At 50.3% G+C, this 23,230-nt stretch overlaps 1 protein-coding gene across 1 annotated transcript in view; it reads left to right on the top strand.

Moving 5' to 3' along the window:
- Window positions 1-251: 251 nt before the first annotated feature.
- The window catches only part of LOC136304923 (elongator complex protein 3), a 58,626-nt gene continuing 35,647 nt past the window's right edge, over window positions 252-23,230 (top strand). Inside the window, exons 1-2 of the mRNA XM_066208341.1 lie at window positions 252-1,018; window positions 7,646-7,772. Of these exons, the coding sequence (XP_066064438.1) occupies window positions 777-1,018; window positions 7,646-7,772 (369 nt within the window). The 5' untranslated portion in view covers window positions 252-776. The remainder of the gene's footprint in view (window positions 1,019-7,645; window positions 7,773-23,230) is intronic.

Below are 23,230 nucleotides of genomic sequence, written 5' to 3' on the forward strand. Positions count from 1 at the left end.
TTTTCGGCAGCATTTCCCGTCAACACCCAAAAATCATCGTTTTGGGACCATCAAAGAGACTGATGTCCCCTGGAATATCCTGGCTCGGGACTTATCCGGGTTCTCTCTGCGGTTCCTAAAGAATCTCCCCCTCCTCCTGCTGTAAATTTGTGCTGCGGTTTTCTTACAGAACCACCTTAAAGTTCAGGAGAAATGCTCCGGGGAATCGATTCCCCTGTGGAAAGGGATTTTTCTCCTCCCTGGTGGGGATCGATGGTTTCCTTTTCTGAACTTCAGTTCGGGTTCTTTTTTTCTTGTTTCTTTATTTTTCTTCTTTCCCCCCTCTCTCCCAGGGCAGTGACTTCCCATTTGTCATCGAGAGGGGAGCAGGGTTTTTTTTTTTACCAGCTGGAGTAATTAGTCTTCGTTAGACCTCCAGTGATAAAGGGCACAAAAGGAGAAAAAAAATCTAAAACAACGAATTCTGCTCCTGTTGGATTCCCTCAGCGAGGCCGGGAACTGCTCGCTCCCCGCGGGATTTTTGTGGGATTTTTTTTTTTTTTCTGGCGCTTCTCCTTGTGCATCCCCCCTCCAGGCTGCCACAGACCCGAAACAACCCCCAGACCGTATTAATTACAACCCCAATTAATTACCACAACCCAGATTGTATCGATGTGTGTTTTCACGCCAGAACACCGCGGCGAATTTTAACCTTTTGAAAAACCCTCCCCTGGAAGATGCCGGAAACTTTGAACCGGCTCGCTTTGAACCCAAAACCCGGTGGATTTTGAGCCAGGATGAGATTTTTTATTTTTTATTTTTTATTTTTTATTTTTTATTTTTTATTTTTTATTTTTTATTTTTTATTCCCTTGCAGGTACTCGGAGAGGAGCCTGACCAAGTGCGTGGGGATCACCATCGAGACGCGGCCGGATTACTGCCTGCGGCAGCACCTCAGCGCCATGCTGAGCTACGGCTGCACCCGCCTGGAGATCGGCGTGCAGAGCGTCTACGAGGACGTGGCCAGGGACACCAACAGGTCAGGGGACACCGGCAGGGGCAGGGACGTCAACGGGGGACACCACCAACAGGGCAGGGACATCAATAGGGGCAGGGACATCAACGGGACACCACCAACAGGGCAGGGACATCAACGGGGCAGGGACATCAATAGGGGCAGGGACATCAACGGGACACCACCAACAGGGCAGGGACATCAATAGGGGCAGGGACATCAACGGGGCAGGGACATCAACGGGACACCACCAACAGGGACAGGGACATCAGCAGGGGCAGGGACATCAGCAGGGGACACCACCAACAGGGACAGGGACACCAGCAGGGGCAGGGACATCAGCAGGGGACACCACCAACAGGGACAGGGACACCAGCAGGGGCAGGGACATCAGCAGGGGACACCAGCAACAGGGCAGGGACATCAGCAGGGGCAGGGAGATCAACAGGGGCAGGGACATCAATAGGGGCAGGGACACCAACGGGGCAGAGGACATCAGCGGGACACCACCAACAGGACACGGACACCAGTAGAGGCAGGGACATCAATAGGTGCAGGGACATCAACAGGGGACACCACCAACAGGGCAGGGACATCAGCAGGGGCAGGGAGATCAATAGGGGCAGGGACATCAACGGGACAGGGACATCAACATGGCAGGGACACCAACAGGTCAGGGGACACCAACAGGGCAGGGGACATCAATAGGGCAGGGACACCTGCAGGTCAGGGGCACCAATAGGGGCAGGGACATCAACACGGCGGGGGCATCAATAGGACAGGGACACCAACAGGGACAGGGGACACCAACAGGGACAGGGACACCAACAGGGACAGGGACATCAACAGGGACAGGGACACCAACAGGTCAGGGACACCAACAGGTCAGGGGACACCAACAGGTCAGGGACACCAACAGGTCAGGGACACCAACAGGGACAGGGACACCAACAGGGACAGGGGACACCAACAGGGACAGGGACACCAACAGGTCAGGGACACCAACAGGGACAGGGACATCAACAGGGACAGGGACACCAACAGGTCAGGGACACCAACAGGTCAGGGGACACCAACAGGTCAGGGACACCAACAGGGACAGGGACACCAACAGGGACAGGGGACACCAGCAGGTCAGGGACACCAACAGGTCAGGGGACACCAACAGGGACAGGGGACACCAACAGGGACAGGGGACACCAACAGGTCAGGGGACACCAACAGGGACAGGGACACCAACAGGTCAGGGACACCAACAGGTCAGGGGACACCAACAGGGACAGGGACACCAACAGGGACAGGGGACACCAACAGGTCAGGGGACACCAACAGGGACAGGGACACCAGCAGGGACAGGGACACCAACAGGGGCAGGGAACGAGGGCACTGCCGCAGCGGAGCACGAAGCGAAGGCGCCTGACTCCGGTGAGGAGGCGGCAGGAGTCAGAAGGGTTCGTTTCCAATTCCTTCGGCCCTTTTTACGACACGCTGGGCTAAAAAGTCACTTCCTCGGTCCCTAGGGCTGGCACCTCTCCCCTCGGCTCAGCAACGGAAATGGCAAACAACTCCTGCTGTCGTGTGGGAAAGGAACGTTGCTTGCGCAAGGTTGTTTTGGGAGAAAGAAAAACTGTTGAAAAGTTTCCCTTGAGAGGAGCTAGCTCTTCTCAAGCTCCGAAAATATCGGGTCCGCAGGGCAAAATTCCCGGGAATCCCGGCTGGGATGCACCTCAGATCCCAGCCTGTTCCAACCCTGCTGCCTCTCAGGTTGATCCAAGCCACGCCCAGGCCTTTCCTCGGGCACTCCCAGGGATTCTCTGGGAATTCCAGCCCAGCCAGGAGTTCCTTCCCAAGCTCCCCTTTACCAGCTAAGTTGGGATTTTTCCCCCAAAACCTGGAGAGGAGCTTTTCCCCCCCCGTGCAAATCCCGCTTTTCCCTCCGGGGCTTCATCCCTGTGCTGGGAAAAGGTCAGGAAGGGAAGGATTTGGGGTGGGAATTCTTCCCTCCCCTCCTTCAGGGACCTCAGAGCTCCTCCCGTTCCAAGCCCTTCCACGGGCACGGAATGTTTCCGCTATCCCAAAGGGAAGGATTCCCCCTGGAAAAGCAATTCCTGCCCCCGGGGGTTCCATCCTCCCTGGTGGCTTCCCAGCCCATGGAATCCTGCAATTCCAGACTGCTTGGGGTGGGAAGGGACCTTCAATCCCAGCCCATTCCCACCCCGACACCTCCCATGATCCCAGGATGCTCCGACCTTTCCCTGGACACCCCCAGGGATTCTCTGGGAATTCCAGCCCAGCCAGGAATTCCTTCCCCAGCTCCCCTTTCCCTGTGGGAATTCCATTCCCTGCCTCCTGAGCCACCAGCCCTTTCCCAAGTCCCTCTCCAGCTCTCCTTTCCCTCTGGAAAAGGCTCCAAGATTTCCCTGGATCCCTCCCTGATCCAGCTGCACATTCCCAGCTCTCCCAGCCTGGGATTGGATCCAGCCCCGCCCCAGCTCCTCTCTAGGAGGGAATTTTGGGATCCAGGGGCTTCACTGGGAATTGGGGACTCCAGGAAGGTTTTTCCTTCCCTTTTTTCATCCCTGAATTCCATAAAAACCCCTCGGGATGGATCCTGAGTGTCCTGGATCCCAGAATCCCGGAACGGTTTGGGATCCCCGGACCTTCAATCCCACCCCAGGGACACTTCCCACGATCCCGGGGTGATCCAAATCCACGCAGGGACGCTCCCAGGGATTCCAGCCAGGAATTCCTTCCCGAGATCCCAGCCCGAGCTCCCCTTTCCCAGTGGGAATTCCATTCCCTGCCCCCCAGCCCTTTATCCCAAACCCCAGCTCTCCTGGAGCCCCTTGAGCCTTTGGGCTTCATTTGGGCCGTTTCGGGGGCGAAAAGTGGGATTTTGTGGGTTCCCTTCCTCAGCCGGGGGAAATGGAATTGTGGTGCTTTCGCTGAGAGCCGGATCCTTTCCTTGGATTGCACATTTGGCCTTTTTAATCTGGTTGGGTTTTTCCAGCATTGTCCATCTCTCTCTTTTGCTTTTTTTTATTTTTTAAATATATCTCTTCTTTCCCTTTTGTCCGCTCTTTGTTTTGTTTTTTTTTTTCTTTAATTTAATAATTCTTTCCGTGTTTTACGCTTTTTTTTTTTTTTTTTTTTTAATGTATCCCTTCTTTCCCTGTGTTGAGCACCTCTTTTCCTAATGACGCCATCAATAAAATTCCATTTCGGGCGGTAGAACATTTGCCCAGGGAGAGCCTGCAGTTTCCTGTCCCACGTAAATCACAAACGTGTCATTTTTGGGAGCGTTTTCCACCTTTTTCCCCTCCTCCAGGTGCCTTTTTTTTGTTGTTTTTGGGGGAACAGGAGAGGTGGAACTGACTGAGAGATTCCCCAAAGTCATTCCAGGCATACAGAACCCTTCGGGATTGGGGAAAACGCATTTCCAGGAGGAAACGTGATTGGTTCCTCGTCGTTTTGAAGGGAAACGCGGGATATTTCCTTCACCCCACACCCTCCCCAAACAAACCAACCAATCCCAATATTTATTTATTTCAAGCCTGATCATTCTGAGATTTAAAAAAACAAAAAGAAAGAAAAAGCTTTTTTCTTTTATTTCCTCCTTTTTTTATTTCCTCCTTTTTTATTTCCTCCTTTTTTATTTCCTCCTTTTTTATTTCCTCCTTTTTTTAATTTCCTCCTTTTTTTTATTTCCTCCTTTTTTTTATTATTTCCTCCTTTTTTTTTTATTATTTCCTCCTTTTTTTTTTCCCCCCCCCAACTCCTGGCACTGGCTCCAGCTGTTCCTTCCAGCTGCACATTCCAGTGGCTTCCCAAGGCTTTTTAATCACCACAATCACAGGTAGTGGCAGGGAGATTCTGGCTGGGTGGGCAGAGCACGGTTTTGTTCATCCCCACCTCAAAGGCACCGAGGCAAAGCCAAAAAACCTTGGGCGTTTTCCTCTCAGAGGCTCCCAGGAGGAATCCCAAAGGATCCGACCGTCAGGATGTCACTGCCGTGGTCCCAAAAATCCCCCCCGCAAAAAATTAATTCATTAATTCATTCATTTCTTTATTAAATTCATTTATTCATTTATTTATTTGAAGCTGCCGTCTCGAGGTGGTTTCCTCCCCTTGGATGTCGGAGGATCCCCACAAGGAACGTGGCAGGGTCTTATTCCGAATTATTACACCTGTCCATTTAACAGTGAATCCCTCATCACCTCCTAAAATCTTCTCTTTCCTTTCGTTTCGTGTTTTGCCCCGCCTCAAATTCCATTTTTAAAGGCTCTTCCCGGGAGCTCCTTGCCGGATTCCTAAAAGGCTCCTCAACTTCTCCCGATTTTTAGAGCACCCAAAAAAACACCCCAAAAAAAAAAGAAAACACTTTAAGGAAAGGGCAGATTCCATTTTTTTCCCCCTGTGGAAACAACCTCGTTTTGCTCCCGTTCTTTGCTTTTTTTTTTTTGCCTGGCGGGCGAGGGGTGCGGTGGGATGTGGTTTTTTGGGGCTGGGAACTTTTTGATATTTTCGCCGGTAGCGAAATGTCAGATTACAACCAATTAGGGTAACTGCTTGGAAATGACTTTCTATTATGTTCCATAAGTCATTAGCGAGGTTTCTGAGCGCTTTTTTTCGGCGGCTGCGAGGCAGAAAAATATTCAAGAGCGGGAGCGAGGCGTCAAATAATCAAGTTATTGATGCGGCTCGGATTCCGCTTCTAATAAGAAAATAATTTTTATTTATGAAGCGAAGCTCCCGTTTGCTTCCCCCTCAGGCTGCTCGGGGTTCTTGAGTGATGCCGTCCTTGAACAGTCTCAGGAAAACGCTGTGAAAAACTCCTGGGGAAAGGGGGGGAAAAAAAAAAAAGGAATCATAAATAAAACCGGATTGAATCCTCTGGCAGAGAGAGAGAGAGGAAAAGATCCTTAAAAAAAAATTGGGAAGCAGCTGGTTTGGTTGTTGTGAGGGTCAGGATTCAGGGTGAATGAACACGTGGAGGGAGTTGGATTTTTTTTTTTTTTTCAATTTTTAATCCAGAGGGATTTATTCGGAGGAGAGGGAAAAAAAAAATCACCTGCAGAGCTCATCTGGGTGCCAGGAATTCCAGGAGTTGGGAGGAGAGCAAGGGGTTTGCTCCAGACCTGCGGGAAATTCAGCCCTTTTTAGGGCTCCAAACCCCAACCCAAGCTCCTGCAGCTCCAGGGCTGAAGAATCCTCCTGGAATCCCAATCCAGCCCCTCCCCGAAGTCGGGGAAATTCTGCGTTTCTCCCGAAGGAACTTTGCGGGTGATTTTCGCGTTGGCTGCTTTTCCTCGCTCCCGTGCCTTCTGTTTCCCTGCTGCTTTTATTCCCTGTTTATCCTGAGGGACGCAGCCCGTCCCTCTGCTGTGACACCGAGCTGGATTTCCAAACTCTGGGTTCCAGCAGCTCTCCCAAGTTTCCCCTCTCTGTGTCTGGAAAACCCGGAGCCTCGATGCCTGTGGAATGAACCATTATCAAATATTGAACCAAGCCCTTTTAGGTCCGATTTTCCCTCCAGACTCATCCTCCAAGGGGGATAATCCCAATTAAAGGTGGAAAAAAAATGCCTTTTCCTGCCTTTTCCTGCCTTTTCCTGATCCTTTTTCACTCCTTTCCCAGGGGTCACACTGTGAGAGCCGTGTGCTCCTTTCCTATGGAATGAACAATTTCAATATTTAAAAAACCCCATTTTAGGCCCAGTTTTCCCTCCAAACTCATCCTCCAAGGGGGATAATCCCAATTAAACGTGGCAAAATTTGCTTTTCCTGCCTTTTCCTGCCTTTTCCTGCCTTTTCCTGACCCGTGTTCCCTCTTTTTCCCAGGGGTCACACGGTGAGAACCGTGTGCTCCTTTCCCATGGAATGAACAATTTCAATATTTAACAAACCCCATTTTCGGCCCAGTTTTCCCTCCAAACTCATCCTCCAAGGAGGATAATCCCAATTAAATGTGGTAAAAATACCTTTTCCTGCATTTTTCCTGCCTTTTCCTGACCCTTGTTCCCTCTTTTCCCAGGGGTCACACGGTGAGGGCCGTGTGCTCCTTTCCTATGGAATGAACAATTATCAAATATTGAACCAAGCCCTTTTCGGCCCAGTTTTCCCTCCAAACTCATCCTCCACGGGGGATAATCCCAATTAAATGTGGCAAAAATGCCTTTTCCTGCCTTTTCCTGCCTTTTCCTGCCTTTTCCTGCCTTTTCCTGCCTTTTCCTGCCTTTTCCTGATCCTTTTTCGCTCCTTTCCCAGGGGTCACACCGTTAGGGCCGTGTGCTCCTTTCCTATGGAATGAACAATTTCAGTATTTAACAAACCCCATTTTCGGCCCAGTTTTCCCTCCAAACTCATCCTCCAAGGGGGCTAATCCCAATTAAATGTGGCAAAAATGCCTTTTCCTGCCTTTTCCTGATCCTTTTCCTGATCCTTTTTCGCTCCTTTCCCAGGGGTCACACTGTGAGAGCCGTGTGCTCCTTTCCCATGGAATAAACAATTTAAATGTTTCACAAACCCCTTTTAGGCCCAGTTTTCCCTCCAAACTCATCCTCCAAGGCTGAAAATCCAAATTAAACGTGGCAAAATTTGCTTTCCCTGCCTTTTCCTGCCTTTCCCTGACCCTCGTTCCCTCTTTTCCCAGGGGTCACACGGTGAAGGCCGTGTGTGAGTCCTTCCACCTGGCCAAGGACGCCGGGTTCAAGGTGGTGGCCCACATGATGCCGGACCTGCCCAACATGGGGCTGGAAAGGGACATGGACCAGTTTTATGTGAGTATTCCTTCAAAAAAACCTGTCAATTCCCACTTTTTTTTTTTTTTCCCCCGTGGAAAACTTCCTTTTTGGTTTGTTTGTTTGGGGTTTTTTTTGGTTTGTTTTTTTATGTTTGCTCAATTACCAGATTTCTTTCCAAAGGACAATTTAAAACTATTATTATTTTTCTTTTGAGAAGGTGAAAAAAAAACAAACCGGGGAGAGAGAGAGAGAGATTTGTTGAATTGTTGAACTACTTCATCCAGAAAATTACATCCCTGTCTCATGCAAGCCTGAGTCACTCGGGTCCCCGTGGAAAACAGCTCTTCCCCCTGTTTCCTGGGGCTCCTGCTTTTTTTTTTTTCCAAGGTGGTTTTCCCTCTTGGGTTTAGAGTAGGCCACAATTCCAAGTTGAAAAGATCCTCTCTGGAAGGTAATTAATTGCAAAATTAAGAGTGTTTGTGCGCGCGCGTGTGTGTGTGTGTGTTACAAAGCGTTTTGGCGCCGTTCAATTTCTTTGTCAGCGATCGAGCAGGAAATATCCAAAATTATTCCCGGGGAAAACTGGAATGAGAGGAATAAAGAGCAAATGGTGAACAGATTTTCAGGTTTGTTTTTTTTTTTTTTTTTCCTCCCGAGTCAAAATTAGGTGGTGGGTTTTTTTTTTGGTTTGGTTTGGTTTTTTTTTTGTTTAAAACAGTTCAGAAATTGGAGTCGTGACAGAGGAATTCCCGGGAGGATTCCTGGGGGAGGTTGGGCTGGGTGCTGTCTGGCGTTAAAAAATAGCGGTGTAATGAAATCTATCGATGAAAAATACAGGCGGAAAGCAAAAAAAGGCACATCTGGGGGGGGGGAAAAATAAAACCAAACTGGGAAATGCAGCTGGAAAGGAATGCTGAAACCTGGGGTAGGAACCTTTTTTCTTTTGAGGGGTTCTGTGCAGAATTCCTGGAGTTTTTCCCTAAGTGAAATCTCTCGGTTCTTGGCCGTGGTGAGAGACTGGAAGTGCTGAGCACAAAACTCCAAATTCCTGCTCCAGGTTCTGCTCCTGGATTATTATTTTTTTTTTTTTTTTCCATGTTTTGGGCAGCAGAGTGTGGACGTGACACTGGATTTCCATGGAATTGTTCCACGGCAAAACCTTCAATCCTTCCCTGGGTGTCTGGTGGAATTGCGGCTGGGCTTCTGTGGGATTGGGCTGGAATTCGTGGTGGAAAAATGGGAATAATGATCCCCCCCCACCCCCCAAAAAAAAAAAAATGGAAAGAGACCAGCCTGGGCAGGTTCAAAGAAAGACAACAAAATCCAAAGTATTTTCAAGGTGGAAAAGTGAGGAGGGAGGAATTAATTCTAAGTTTTCGTAACGAATTAAATTAATGATTATCCTTCGCTGCTAATTGGCAGTGAACGGTGACAAATCACGGAAAATTTGGGAATCTGTCGGGAAAATTTAATTCCTGGGCCGTGAGGGGAAGGGTGATGCCGTCCTGGGTTCCATCCCTGCGTGAATGGCAGTTCTCCCCGAAACTGGAGAGGCAGGAGGCGAAGTTTTGGGGATTGGGAGGCAGGAATGAGGCTGGAATTGGGAGGGGAGGAATTCAAATGAAGGTGGGGAGGAGAGCTGGGGAGCAGGAGGAGAAAGGCTCATTGCCCCTTTCTCATCCTCATTTAAATGCTTTATAATTCATTTTTTTTTTTTTTTAAATCTTTTTCAATCCCAGAGGATAAAACACCAAACCGAATTTATTGATCAGTTTCCCAGAGCCCCTCCTTGAACGTAGCAGAAATATCCAGACGGACTCCTAAAAAAAAAAAAAAAATTTAAAAATTCCCTTCATTCCCAAAGGTTCGGCTGGAGAGTTCGGTTCTCTGCTCCCTGCCTGAACGTTTTCCATCCTGGTTTGGGGTTGGGAAAACAACTTCTTGTTGTTACAAACCGGTGTTGGGCTGTGCAAACGTTGGTCCGGGCTGGTAAATATTTAAACATTCCTGCTGCAGCCAATTAACCGGGGATGGAGGGGAGGCGTCTTCCGGCAATCCTGGAATCCTGGAATGGTTCGGGATGGGATTCGTGGGTCTCCCATCCCATTCCAACCCCACGGTCTCGGGGTGCTCCAGCTTTTCCTCGGACACTGCCAGGGATCCAGGGGTTCTCTGGGAATTCCAGCCCAGCCAGGAGTGAGTTCCCAAGATCCCCCACCCCAAGCTCCCCTTTCCCAGGGAATTCCCTCCATTCCCAGCTCTCCCAGCCTGGGATTGGATCTATCCCCATCCCAAGTCCTACACCAGGAAGGAATTTCGGGAATTCCCTGGGAATTCAGGACTCCAGGAAGGGTCTCCCTTCCCTTTTCCATCCCCGAATTCCATAAAAACCCCTCGGGATGGATCCTGAGTGTCCTGGATCCCAGAATCCCGGAATGGTTTGGGACGGGATCCACGGACCTTCAATCCCATCCCATTCCAACCCCGACACCTCACCCAGGGTGCTCCATGCTCCATCCAGCCTTTCTTTGGACACTCCCAGGGATCCAGGGATTCTCTGGGAATTCTCTTCCAGCTCCTCCCCGGCCTCCCCGTCAGGAATTCCTTCCCAAGATCCCCCACCCCAAGCTCCCCTTTCCCAGGAAATTCCCTCCATTCCCAGCTCTCCCAGCCTGGGATTGGATCTATCCCCATCCCAAGTCCTACACCAGGAAGGAATTTCGGGAATTCCCTGGGAATTCAGGACTCCAGGAAGGGTCTCCCTTCCCTTTTCCATCCCCAAATTCCATAAAAACCCCTCGGGATGGATCCTGAGTGTCCTGGATCCCAGAATCCCGGAACGGTTTGGGATGGGATCCACGGACCTTCAATCCCATCCCATTCCAACCCCGACACCTCACCCAGGGTGCTCCATGCTCCATCCAGCCTTTCTTTGGACACTCCCAGGGATCCAGGGGTTCTCTGGGAATTCCAGCCCAGCCAGGAATTCCTTCCCAAGATCCCACCCCAAGCCCCCCTTTCCCAATGGGAATTCCATTCCCTGCGTGCTGTCCCTCCATCCCTTGTCCCCAGTCCCTCTCCAGCTCTCCTGGAGCCTCCTGAGGCTCCGGAAAAGGGCTCTGAGCTCTCCCTGGATCCTTCCCTTCTCCAGGTGAGCAGCCCCAGCTCTCCAATTCTTTCTTTTCTTGGCACAACAGGCCCGGGGCTTTCCAGGCATCTTCACAAACCTTCGATTTTGAGGTGGTTTGGACCAAACTATCCCCATTCCCTGCGAGTCCTCCTCCTCTCCGGCCGCATTCCGGCTCGGGGAAAGGTCGGGCACAAAGGAGGCCGGCTGACTTTCGGAGTCCTGAGCACCTTCGGCAGCGGTTAGAAATCATAAATCCCGAGGCTTCTCCTGGGAAGGGAATAAGTGCTGATGGTGCTGACCTTGTCCCGAAAACTGCTGGGCGGGTGATGGCAGCGCCGGGAGGGACGTTCCTCCCCGTCCCCGGCGACCTATCGATCTCCCCGCTTTTCCCGCTGCTCCCACCTCCCAGCAGTGACTCTGGCGGGCCGTGCGGGCTCAGCAGCTGGTGCCGTTGGCGATAATTCAAAACCTTGTGATAGGTAAGGGTGAAGGTGTTGTCTGGAATTTATTTTTTATTTGTTTTTTTAATTGTTGTTATTGGGTTGGTTTGGGTTTTTTTTTTTCGCCCGGAGAGGTTGTGGATTCCGTCCCTGTGGATTCCGTCCCTGGAAGTGTCTCTGCCCAGGGCTTGGAGCAGGCTGGGATGGTGGAAGGTGTCCCTGCCCATGGCAGTGGGATGAGCTTTAAGATCCCTTCCAAACCAAGTCATTCTGGGATTCTCCAATTCCATGACTTTTTTTTTTGTTCCCAGAGAGTGGCTTTTTTTCCCTGCCCTCCAGTGTGAAATCTTCCCTTTTTTCGCCCTGATCCCGTGTCCCAGTTCCACTCTGCTTTTTTCCCCCACCTCCTCCCCCCTGCTTATCGATCCTTTTTATATCCTCGGAGGATTTCCCTCCCTCCTCCGGGTCTTTTCCACCCCCATTCCACAGGCGAGGAAAACACCGCGGGAAACATCCCCGGAAAACACCAACGGACGCAAACCCTTAAAAAAAAAAAACCCTCCAAAAAAGCCAAAAAACCCAACAAACTCCTCTTCCCCAAAGCCAGAGAGAGCCTGACGAGGCAGGTGGTCGGAGCAAATAATTAGAATAATGGTCAGGGATAAATCAAAGGCTCAGCGGGAATAATGGAATTGTTACCGGAGCGGACACCTCATCCCGCGGAACGCGACGAGCGCTCGGCTCCGCCGCTGCCCCCCGGGAGAGAGGGATGAGGTGGCTCAGGGAGCCAGGAGAAGGGAGGGGGGGAAATGCTTGGGAGGGTTCGTGAATCACATTTGCCGAGCAGAACTTGGGATTGGAGCAGGAAAACAAAAAATAATTTAAAAAAAAAAAAACAAACTAAACAAAAACCTCCAAAACTTCGTGAGGCTGGAGAACTCCCGGGGTTGCCGGTGTTAATTCCTCACTCGGTGGCAGTTGGAGGATCCCAGCTTTGGGCTGCTCTGGGGTGAATGTTCCTAATAGTGCTTGAGGATACGCGCGTATCTGTTATTTATGACGTATTTTTATACGTTACGAATAGCAGATTTATCAGCGGAGAGGGAACGTTGCTGTGTCCGCCTTTATTTTATTTTTATGGGGTTGGCTTGAGTGTGGTTTATTGGTGCTCGTCCTCCTGGCTCGGCGCCCACCTCGAACAGATCCCTCCGGGGTGAAAGAAATCGGGGAAAAAGGGAAAAACAGGAAAGGGAGGCAGAAGATTGGGAGTTTCGAGGTGTCACAGGAGCCGCTGTGGCTCTGGTGGACCATCAGGTGGACCCTCAGTTGATAAAAAAGTTCTTTTTTTCTTTTTTTCCCCCCTGAGGAGATCCCCGTGTGTCCGTCTAGAGTGTCACAGAAATAAAATCACGACGGCAAAAACCCAGGCAGGGCCGGTTTGCTGGGGGCCGAGTATTCATCTGAGGAGGTTGTTTCGATCCCCATCTGCAGAGCCGCTCCTGCTTGCTTTAAATAAAACACAATCGCTGAATGAGTTCAGCCTGAAAATTCCTTCTCTTAGTCATGTGTCAAGATGGGGAATTTTTTTTTTTTTTTTTTTTAAATTTTAAATATATTTCTGGAGGAATTGCAAAATAAGCAATTTTCTCAGAAAATGAGCTAATTTTAGTGCCGGGCCTGATGCATCTGGGATCCGGGTGATGCGGAACGGGAGGGGGGGGGGAAAATGAGGGTGAAATGATCAGAGAGGGGAATGAGGGTGGAATAGTCTGGGGGAAAAAAAAAAGGTGGAATAATCTGAGGGGGAATAATGAGGGTGAAAGGATCTAAGGGGGGAAAATGAGGATGAAATGATTTTAGGGGAAAAATGAGGGTGAAATGATCAGGGAGAAAATGAGGGTGGAATAGTCTGGGGGAAAAAAAAGGTGGAATAATCTGAAGGGGAATAATGAGGATGAAAGGATTTTAGGGGAAAAATGGAGATAATCTGAAGGGGAAAATGAGGGTGGAATAATCGGAGGGGAAATAATGAGAGTGAAAGGATCTTAGGGGAAAAATGAGGATGAAATGATCAGGGAGGAGAATGAGGGTGGAATAGTCTGGGGGAAAAATAAAGGTGGAATAATCTGAGGGAAAAAGAAAGGTGGAATAATCTGAGGGGAATAATGAGGATGAAATAATCTAAGGGGGAAAATGAGAATGAAATTATTTTAGGGGAAAAATGAGGATGAAATGATCAGGGAGGAGAATGAGGGTGGAATAATCTGGGGGAAAATAAAGGTGGAATAATCTGAGGGGAATAATGAAGATGAAAGGATTTTAGGGGAAAAATGAAGATTAAATAATCTGAGGGGGAAAATGAGGGTGGAATAATCGGAGGGGAAATAATGAGAGTGAAAGGATCTTAGGGGAAAAATGAGGATGAAATGATTTTAGGGGAAAAAGGAGGGTGAAATGATCTGAGGGGGAAAATTAGGGTGAAATAATCTGAGAGAAAATGAGGGTGGAATAATCTGGGGGGAAAATTGAGGGTGAAATGATCAGAGAGGGGAATGAGGGTGGAATAGTCTGGGGGAAAAAAAAGGTGGAATAATCTGAGGGGGAATAATGAGGGTGAAATAATCTAAGGGGGAAAATGAGGATGAAATAGTCTGGTGGGATAAACGAGGGTGAAACGATCCGAGGGGGGAAAAATGAGGCTGGAATAATCTGAGAGGAAAATGAGGGCGAAACACTCCGAAGGTGAAACCATCGGAAGGAAAATGAGCGTGGAATTATTTGAGGGGGGAAAATGAAGATGAAGGGATTTTGGGGGGGAAAATGACGGCGAAATAATCCGAGGGAAAATGTGGGCGGAATGATCGGGAGAAAACGAAATTATCCGGAGGTGGAATTATCAGTGGGGAGAATGAGGAGGAAGGAATCAGAGGGGGCAAAATGAGAGTGAAATAATTTGAGGGGGAAAATGAGGATGAAATAATCGTAGGGGGAAAAACGAAGATTAAATAATCTCAGGGAAAATGAGGGTGGAATAATCAGGGGAAGGTGAAATTATCCGAAGGTGAAACAACCTGAGGGAGAAAATGAAGAGGAAATGATCCGAGGGGAAAAATGAGGGTGAAATGATCTGTGGGGAAAACGAGGATAAAATAATGAGAGGGGAAAATGAGGCTGGAATAATCTGAGAGGGGAAAAAAATCAAGGGGTAAAATGAGGGTGAAATGATCCGAGGGGAAAAATGAGGGTGAAATAATCTGAGCCTGGAATAATCTGAGGGGAAAACGAAGGCGGAATAATCTCAGGGCGGAATAATCTGAGGGGCAGATGAGGGTGGAACGATCTGAGCGTCGGTTTGTTTTTACGGAGCGGGTGAGGTTCCCTCAAAAACCTCAAATCTTTCCGGCTGTAAATATCGCTTTTTCCTGCGGGCTCTGGTTTTTTTTTCTCGCGGAGATGAAACCCGTAACGAAACTAAAATATTGCACCTCTACCAGGGGCTTTTAATAACTGTAATAAAAGACGGTTAAAGCGCTGATCTGCATTGATTTTTATTTTTTTTTTTTTTTTGCTCCTCTGGGAAGCCGGTTCCCGGTGTTTTTAAAATAGAGCTCTGAAGTGTTTGGTGGGCTAAACGATTTTCCTTTCAGCTCCTTCTAAACATCTCGGTGAAAAGCCGCGATTTGCGGGCGGTTTTGCCTCTTTTTAAATTTTATTTTTTTTTCCGCTGGGCACATGCCTGAGAGGGTGTTTAATGCTCCGTCCTGCAGTTCCCTCGAGCTTCTTTCTCCCGGAATCTTCAGGAAATATTCAAAAAGCCTGCCGGGCTTCGGGAGCAACGAGGGGCTCCGTGTGCTGTGACCCCGAGGCCGGGGTAATTTTTACGTTAACGAGGAGGAGCTGGGCTGTTTCTGGAAAACTCTTTTTTCTCATGTTTCTGTGGATAAAACACCCACAGAAAGAAGTCCCCCCGCCCCGGTCTGTGCCCACTTCTGCAGAACTGTGGGCTCAGAAACTTTTTAGGGTCCGGGTTTAAATCAGGAAAAGGCCGAGGGTGGGGTTTTGGTGGTAGAGAGGTATTTTTTGACGGTGCACGGAAGAGGAGAAATTTGGGATATCGTGGGCAGAGCAGGCTGGGAGAGCTGGGGATGTCCAGCTGGAGAAGGGAAGGATCCAGGGAATCCTTGGAGCAGCTTCCAGAGCCTAAAGGGGCTCCAGGAGAGCTGGGGTTTGGGAAGAGGGCCAGGATCCAGGAGATGGCTTCAAATGGGAGAAGGGGGAATTGGGGCGGGATATTAAGGAGGAATTCTTCCCCGGTGAGGCTTGTGAGGGATCGGGTAGGAATTCCCAGAGAAGCTGCGGCTGCCCTTGGATCCCTGGGAAGCATCCAAGGCCAGGCTGGAGCAACCTGGACAAAGCATTTGGGATTGCAATGGGATCGTCTTCCCACCCAAACCATTCCAAAAGCTCCGTGGCAGAGTGGGAGAAGCCGCCTTTGGTCCCTAAAAAAAATCAGGATTTGTTTTTCCTCCCCCCCCCCCCCGCACCCATTTTCCTGCGGCGCGCAGAGCCACGATAACGCCAGCCGCGGCCTGCCAGCAGCCTCCCATTCACAAAAAGCTCCTGCTCAGTAAAAAAAGAAAAAAAAAAGAGCAGTTCTGACCCTTTTTCCGCCTGAACCGAGCGATGATTTCACTTTGCAGCCCCCCCGAGACCCCGTGGGTCGCCGAGGCTCCTACATCCACTCTCTGCTCTGCGGCTTTTTTACACCAGAAAGAGCCAGATTTCTTTTCTTTTTTTATTTATTTATTTACTTCTTTTTAAACCATTCAGAAATTGTTCTCTCTCTTTTTTTTTTTTTTGGCTGAGGCCCCTTGCTGCTGAAGTCGATAACAAACATATGGCTGGGAACGGGCAGCCAAAAATAAAGGAACAGAGTGACAGAGAGTGCAAATTCCCCGGGCAGTTAGGCAAAGGGAGCATCGCTCAGTGAAACGCTCATTTTCGCGCAGATCACCGTCAGCGGCTGGGTGGTGACGCCACGAGGGCCAAATCGCATTTCTGAGGCCTTGATTGTGGTTTTGTGGGGGTTTGTAGCTTTGTTTTTTTAGATTTAAAAAAAAAGCAGAATGGTTTTGCTGTGAGCATTTTGGGGGGTGGGGAGGGCTGAGTGAAGTGGTGGGGGAGCAGAGCACGAGGTTGTTCTGATCCTCCTGATGAAGGAGGATTGGGTTGTCAAAACCAGGATGGAGCTGCTGGGTTTGGTTTTTTTTTTTTGGGGAGAGGAGGTGAAGAGGAGATTTTTGAGGGATCCAAGACAATGGAAAACGCTCCATTTCCCCGTGCTGAGCCCGAGGGCGACGCTGACCCTCCCGAAAAAAAGAAAACCAAAACAAAAAAAAAAAACAAAAACAAAAAAAAAAAGGCAAAGGGTGAGTCGTGCGCTGAGGAAAAAGCGAAGGTGGAACCGGAGAGCAGATTGATGGAGGAATTCTCCCGGGTTTTTTCCGGGATGGATGGATGGAGGCTGGCTCGGAGCACCTGCACCGCCGGTGCAGATGGGGCTGCTCGGGGCACTGAGCACAATCTGGAGAGATCTGTCTGGCCCTCCAAGGTCAGCCCGCTCCTGCTCCAGGAGCTTTTCCAAGAGTTCCCGCGTCTCTCCTGATCGTTGGGATTGCGTCCCAGCGGGGCCAGCATCTCCCGGGTTCGGAGAGAAGTGCTGGCCACCGTGGATCCCGATATTCCGGTGGGGGAACAAACCGTGGGAGGGCTGGGATGGGAGGCAGGAGCTGAACTGTTCCTGGGTTTAATGTGGAAAAACGTTCCGAATCTGGTGAGGATTCACCCCGGTGAGGATTCGCTTGGAAAAGCTCCCCTGGTTCCGAGGATTTGAGGATTTCGAGGCTGCTGGGGAAAGGAGGAGGTGGAGAAGCTTCCTGCAGCTCCAGGGTTTTCTCCTCTGACGCTCAAAACGTGGGAAATTCCAGAACGATCCGCGGGGTTTTGGGTGCCGGTGGCCCTCAGAGGGCTGAGCCTCTTCTGTCACTTCTTTCCTTGGCTTGGTGGTCTCCGTAACGGGGAATTTGGCAGCTTGGACGTGCCAGGAGGTCAAAGGGTTTCGCTTTGTGGCTGTGGACGGTCGGGAAAGCTGCAGCAATTCCCTGGAATGTCGTCCTCCCTCCCTTGGTCACGGGATATTTTACAGGAGGTGGAAATTTTTGGGGGTCTTTAGGAGTTTCTCCCCTCGGTCACATCCGTGGGAGGTTTTGCTGTGAGCGCAGACGTCAGGAGGAAGCGGTTTGGGATTGGTGAGGTTGGAAAAGCCCCCTGGAGATCGTTGAATCCAACCATTCCCAGCACTGCCAAACCCATGGATTTTTTATCCACGCCAAGGATCCGTGGATTTCCTACCCCTGCGGGATTGGAGACTCCGCTTCATCCACGTCCCCCCCAAATCCACATGGATTGAAATCCCTGCAGGGATGGGGACTCCACCATGGATCCATGGATTGAAATCCCACAGGGATGGGAACTCCACCATGGATCCATGAATCCCCAAATCCACATGGATTGAAATCCCTGCAGGGATGGGAACTCCACCATGGATCCTCAATCCCCCAAATCCACATGGATTGAAATCCCTGCAGGGATGGGGCCTCCACCATGGATCCATGGATTTAAATCCCTGCAGGGATGGGGCCTCCACCATGGATCCATGAATCCCCAAATCCACATGGATTTAAATCCCTGCAGGGATGGGAACTCCACCACGGATCCATGAATCCCCAAATCCACATGGATTGAAATCCCACAGGGATGGGGCCTCCACCATGGATCCTCAATCCCCCAAATCCACATGGATTGAAATCCCTGCAGGGATGGGGACTCCACCATGGATCCATGAATCCCCAAATCCACATGGATTGAAATCCCACAGGGATGGGGCCTCCACCACGGATCCATGGATTTAAATCCCACAGGGATGGAGACTCCACCATGGATCCATGGATTTAAATCCCACAGGGATGGGAACTCCACCATGGATCCATGGATTTAAATCCCACAGGGATGGGGCCTCCACCATGGATCCATGGATTGAAATCCCACAGGGATGGGGAGTCCGACACGGATCCACGAATCCCCAAGGCTCCACCAAAAGCCCTTCCAAGGAGGAATTGCTCCCAATATCCAACCTCAACCTCTCCGTGTGTATCTTGAGGCTTTTCCCCCTCTTGAGTCGCGCTCCTCGAGGGATTATTACCAGAAGCGTTGGAAAGGGGCAGGAAGCCTCGCTCCTGGAGGACGGAAATAAAGATAAAATAGTACAAAATCGACTTCCCGCCTCCTTAACAACCTGCCAGATAAATCCCCTGCCCTCTGCTCTGAAAACACCGCGTCTGAGGTCTTGAAAGATCCCGGCGTTTATGCGACTTTTTTGGGTTTTTAATGCCCATTTTCATCCTGCCAGGTGCCCGAGCGCTGCGCCGGGCCGTGGGTGTTCCCAAGCTGCTCCAAAGGCACGGCAAAGGCACCCTGGAATCCGCATTTCTCGGTCACCGGGCCATTGTCTGCACCCTCCTATCGCTGGGGGTTTTAATTAGCCCGGCGTTGACGGGAGGGAGGGAAGGAAGAAGAGGGGAAGGGAGGAAAGGGGAAAAAAAAAAAAAAAAATGCAAATCGGGGGGAGGGAAAAATGAAGCCGCTGGTTTTTTTTGGTGGTTTTTTTCTTTTTGGAGGCGCGAGCTGCCGTTAATGCAACGTAATTAAAGCGCTAAGTGATTGTTCCTTCCCCGCGGAGCTGGAAGTGTCACTCAAGGCAGGAGCTTTCAAGTGCCACCGGCATTCACGGCTATAAATAATCCCGCTGATGGAGATAAGGGATGGAGTATGGAGGGCTCAGATAATGCTCGTCTTATTCGGAATTGGAATTTAATCATCTCTTTCTCGCGGGGTGGAGGGAGGGGGGCCGCGGGCGAAGGAGCCGATTCAAGGGGCACGGCCCGGCTGCGGCCGCGGTGGTCGTTGAAAAAAAAAAAAACGGGTTTTTGTGACCTTCGCTCAGAACAAATCCCCACGTTTTTAGGAAATTGCTTTCAAAAAAATCGCCTCTGCTTTTTTTTATCCATCCCCGAGCCGGTATCTCCTGCGGCAGTCGGACGCCCGGAGAGCCGAGGAGATTAAAGGTGGCTGTGAAGTGTTCAAGTGGAATCCCATGAAATCACCTTGTGGGGTTGTTTTTATTTTTCTCTCCCCTTTTGGCTTTTTTTTGGGGGGTGTTTCTAAAGCAGGTTTCCCGTTCGCTGCGTGCCGAGCGCGGCGGGGAAAATCCGATTAAAACCTCCAGGTGGGAGCTTGGAACGTTGGCTGATGCTGAATTTGGGGATGGGGCCGTGGGGATCCCAAATCCTCAGGCCTTTCCCGTGGGTCGCTCGGGATTTTTGTGATTTAAAAGGTTTTTCGCAAGGGCGCAGGGACGGGAAAATATTCAAACTCGGAGGCGTCACCCTCCCGATTCCATCTCCCGTTACCTCCTTGGAATGGGAGGGTCTTTTCCCAAATCAAACCATTCCGCGATTCTGGGGATGATATCCTGGTCCAACCGAGGTTGGCTTTTGGTTTCCTGTAATCCCAATTTTCCTGGGCAACAGTTGCGATGTCACTGAAAGCTTTTGGTGGGAGTTGAAAAAAAAAAAATAAAAGTATTTACTGCGCAGAAATCCTCAGGATTTCTCTAATATCCCATAAATTAGTGAATGTTATGGGAAATGTTATTTTAAGGTAGGGAGGAGTCCATAGGAACCACCAAGTTTGAGTTTCGGCTGAGCTGAGCCGACTTTTTTTTTTTTTTTTAACTTTAATTACATTTAAATTTCGATTTTTGCTTTGAATAAATCGCTGCAATAATCTCTGCCCGTTGGCCGCGCCCCCAGATTTACATTTTCCTTCAGCATCCATCCACCTTCATCGTCTAAAACCTGCAAGATGCCCCGAGGGGAGAAAACTTCAAGGGGGATTGGTTTAGCAGCTTTCGAGTTGGTCGTGCTTCCAGTTTGGAATATTCTGCATCCTCGGGGCATTCAGAAACTTGGGATCTGCCCTCCCTGGGTCGTCTTTAACCTCTTCTCCCTGCGGAGCAGACGTGGATTAGCCCTGACTCAGCCTGGAGCCGATGGAAAACCTCCGGAGCTGCTATGGATGGTGGCCTCTGGAACAAACATTTTCGGGATTCAATTTGTCTTGGCAGGAAACCGGCTCGGAGGGGTTTTTATCAGCCCGAGACACCTTTTAAGGCGCCTAATTAAAAAAAGGAAAAAAAAAAAATTAAATTTAAAAAAAAAAACACCCCACCACAAGAAAAGGCTACAATTCCCCCTGAAGCTTGGCACGTGTTGGCATTTTCTACTCCCTTTGTTCCAGGAGAAACTTAATCAAAAGCTGTTTGTGAATGGGGAAAGGTTAAGCCGTTAAATATTGGGATTCGCGGGGCGGGGGAAGAACGGGCGCCGGCGCTCCCTTATCTCGTTGGAAATTAATTACTCGGGGAATCAGCTCGGGAGCGTTTTGGGGAAGAGCCTGAGGAATTAACGGGGAGATCTGTGGATTTCTGGAGGGGGCCAGCGGCGAGCGGAATTATCGGTTCTGACGTCAGGGGTGCGGAGGGAGGGGGGTGAAGGGACGGGATCCGCGGTGGGGCGAGCAACCTCCAGCGGTGACCTTGGCTTCGCCGCCTGCCCGGGGGAAAACAAATGGGAACGCTGGTGAATCATTCCCGCTTCGGCATTCGGGAATGACGGGAAATGTATGAACCAGGGAAATATTAACCCAGGAGTGGTTTATTTCTCCTGCCTGGAGTGGTTTGTTCATGCCCGTCCTCGCCGGAACGCCTGCCCCGCCTCACATCTCCTTCCTTCCTTCCTTCCTTCTCCGCGTTTTCCATCAACCTCCCGCAAAAGGTGGGAATTCTGCCCCTTTTGGGTCAGCCTGGATGGTTTTCCTGGCCCTTCGGGTCACAGCCCCTCCTCCTGCAGGGAGTTGGGTTTTTCCTCTCTCCCTTCTTCGCATCTGGAGCCGTCAGGGGCTCGCTCCAAGGAAATTGAATCGATCCGTAAATCCAGCGGAAGCCTTGGAGCCGCCCCTGGATCCCTGGAAGTGTCCAAGGCCGGGTCGGACGGGGCTTGGAGCAGCCTTGGGATGCTGTTGGGGTTGGAATGGGATGAGCTTTGAGATCCCTTCCCACCCAAACCGCTCTGATCCCACGTCCTGGTCCTCGCTCCAGACCTCGTTTTGTCTCCCAGACTGACTCCAGGCTGTGTCTGAGTGACTCTGGAACCTGGAGAACCATTTCCCAGCTTCCATTTTCCAGCTCTTGTTTCCCTGGAGCTCTCCAGGAGCGTGGATGCTCCAGGCTGGATCCAGCCCTGGCTTAGGCAGGGAATCAGCCGGGAAAAAAAACCCTGGATTATTGTGATCCCGGACTTTCTTCCCACCCTGGTGCCGGATCTGGTGTGCCTTGGAGCTGAGCTGATCCGTTCGGGGGGGGGGGTTTGTCCTGGAGAAGTTTGGGGTTGGGAAGCACAGGGAGCTGCTGGGAGAGCTGGGAATGTCCACCTGGAGAAAGGAAGGATCCAGGGAGAGCTCCGAGCCCTTTTCCGGAGCCTCAGGAGGCTCCAGGAGAGCTGGAGAGGGACTGGGGACAAGGGATGGAGGGACAGCACGCAGGGAATGGAATTCCCACTGGGAAAGAGGAGCTTGGGGGTGGGATCTTGGGAAGGAATTCCTGGCTGGGCTGGAATCCCCAGAGAACCCCTGGATCCCTGGCAGTGTCCCAGGAAAGGCTGGAGCACGCTGGGAGGTGTCGAGGTTGGAATGGGATGGGATTTAATGTCCCTTCCCACCCAAAGCATCGTTCGAATCAATTTCGTCGTCATTTAAATCCATTCAATCCTTGCTTGGCTCAGGGTGCCTTGCCCGGCTCCTCGATTTTACTTCTCCCGTGTCGGAACGATTTTATTTCAGCCGTCATTCCCCGAAAAATTGAGTCCGGGGGAAACCCAACCTGGGTGCTCCGTGTGGGATTCGGGCAGGGAAACCAGAGCTGTTCTCTGGGCTGAGGGCGGAGAATAACACAGAAAAACGGAATTCATTCGATCTCCTGTTTTCCCAACATTTGCGTTCCCTGGGTTCCTTGTGGAGCAGCCGCTCGGGAACTCGCGGGGAAATTCTGGGATCTGGCTCTCGGCTCTGCCGCATTCCGAGGAAAGGATTTTATTTCCTCATTTTTCCACCTCCCCGTCATCGGAGTGAGAGGAAAATCCATAAAAACACCAGGAAAAAAAAAAAATCCGTTTTTTCTCCGTTGCCGTGTCCCGGACACGTTGGTTAATCTGGGAACACTCACCCCTATTGTTCCAATTCCTCGCAGAGCCTGGGACAATGAACGGTGCGATATCCATGGAATTCATGCTGGAAAACATAAGGGAAGTGCAGATTTGCCTCCTCCTGGTGCTGCCTGGGGTTTTTTTTTTTTCCCCTCCCGTGGCCTGCTCTTCAAACCTAGAACGGAGTTTTCATTCCCCAAAAACGCCCTAAACCCGTAAATACTCACAGCTCACCCTGAGCCAGGAATTCCCAGGAATTCTCACATGCACAAACCCCTCTGGAAACGAGTTCAGCCGCGCCTCCCAACCCTTGGAAACGTTCGGGTTTCCCTTTTTTTTTTTTTCCCCAACTTTTTTTGGGCTCTTTTTGATTCGACTCTTTCTTGATTCGACTCTTTCATTCGACTCTTTTTGATTCGACTCTTTCTTGATTCGACTCTTTTTGATTCGACTCTTTTTTGATTCGACTCTTTTTGATTCGACTCTTTTTGATTCGACTCTTTCTTGATTCGACTCGTTCTTGATTCGACTCTTTCATTCGACTCT

Source organism: Chamaea fasciata, unplaced genomic scaffold (genome assembly GCF_029207755.1).
Source record: "Chamaea fasciata isolate MVZ Bird 193981 ecotype frontalis unplaced genomic scaffold, bChaFas1.0.hap1 SCAF_220, whole genome shotgun sequence".
In the NCBI taxonomy this organism is placed as follows: Eukaryota; Metazoa; Chordata; class Aves; order Passeriformes; family Sylviidae; genus Chamaea; species Chamaea fasciata.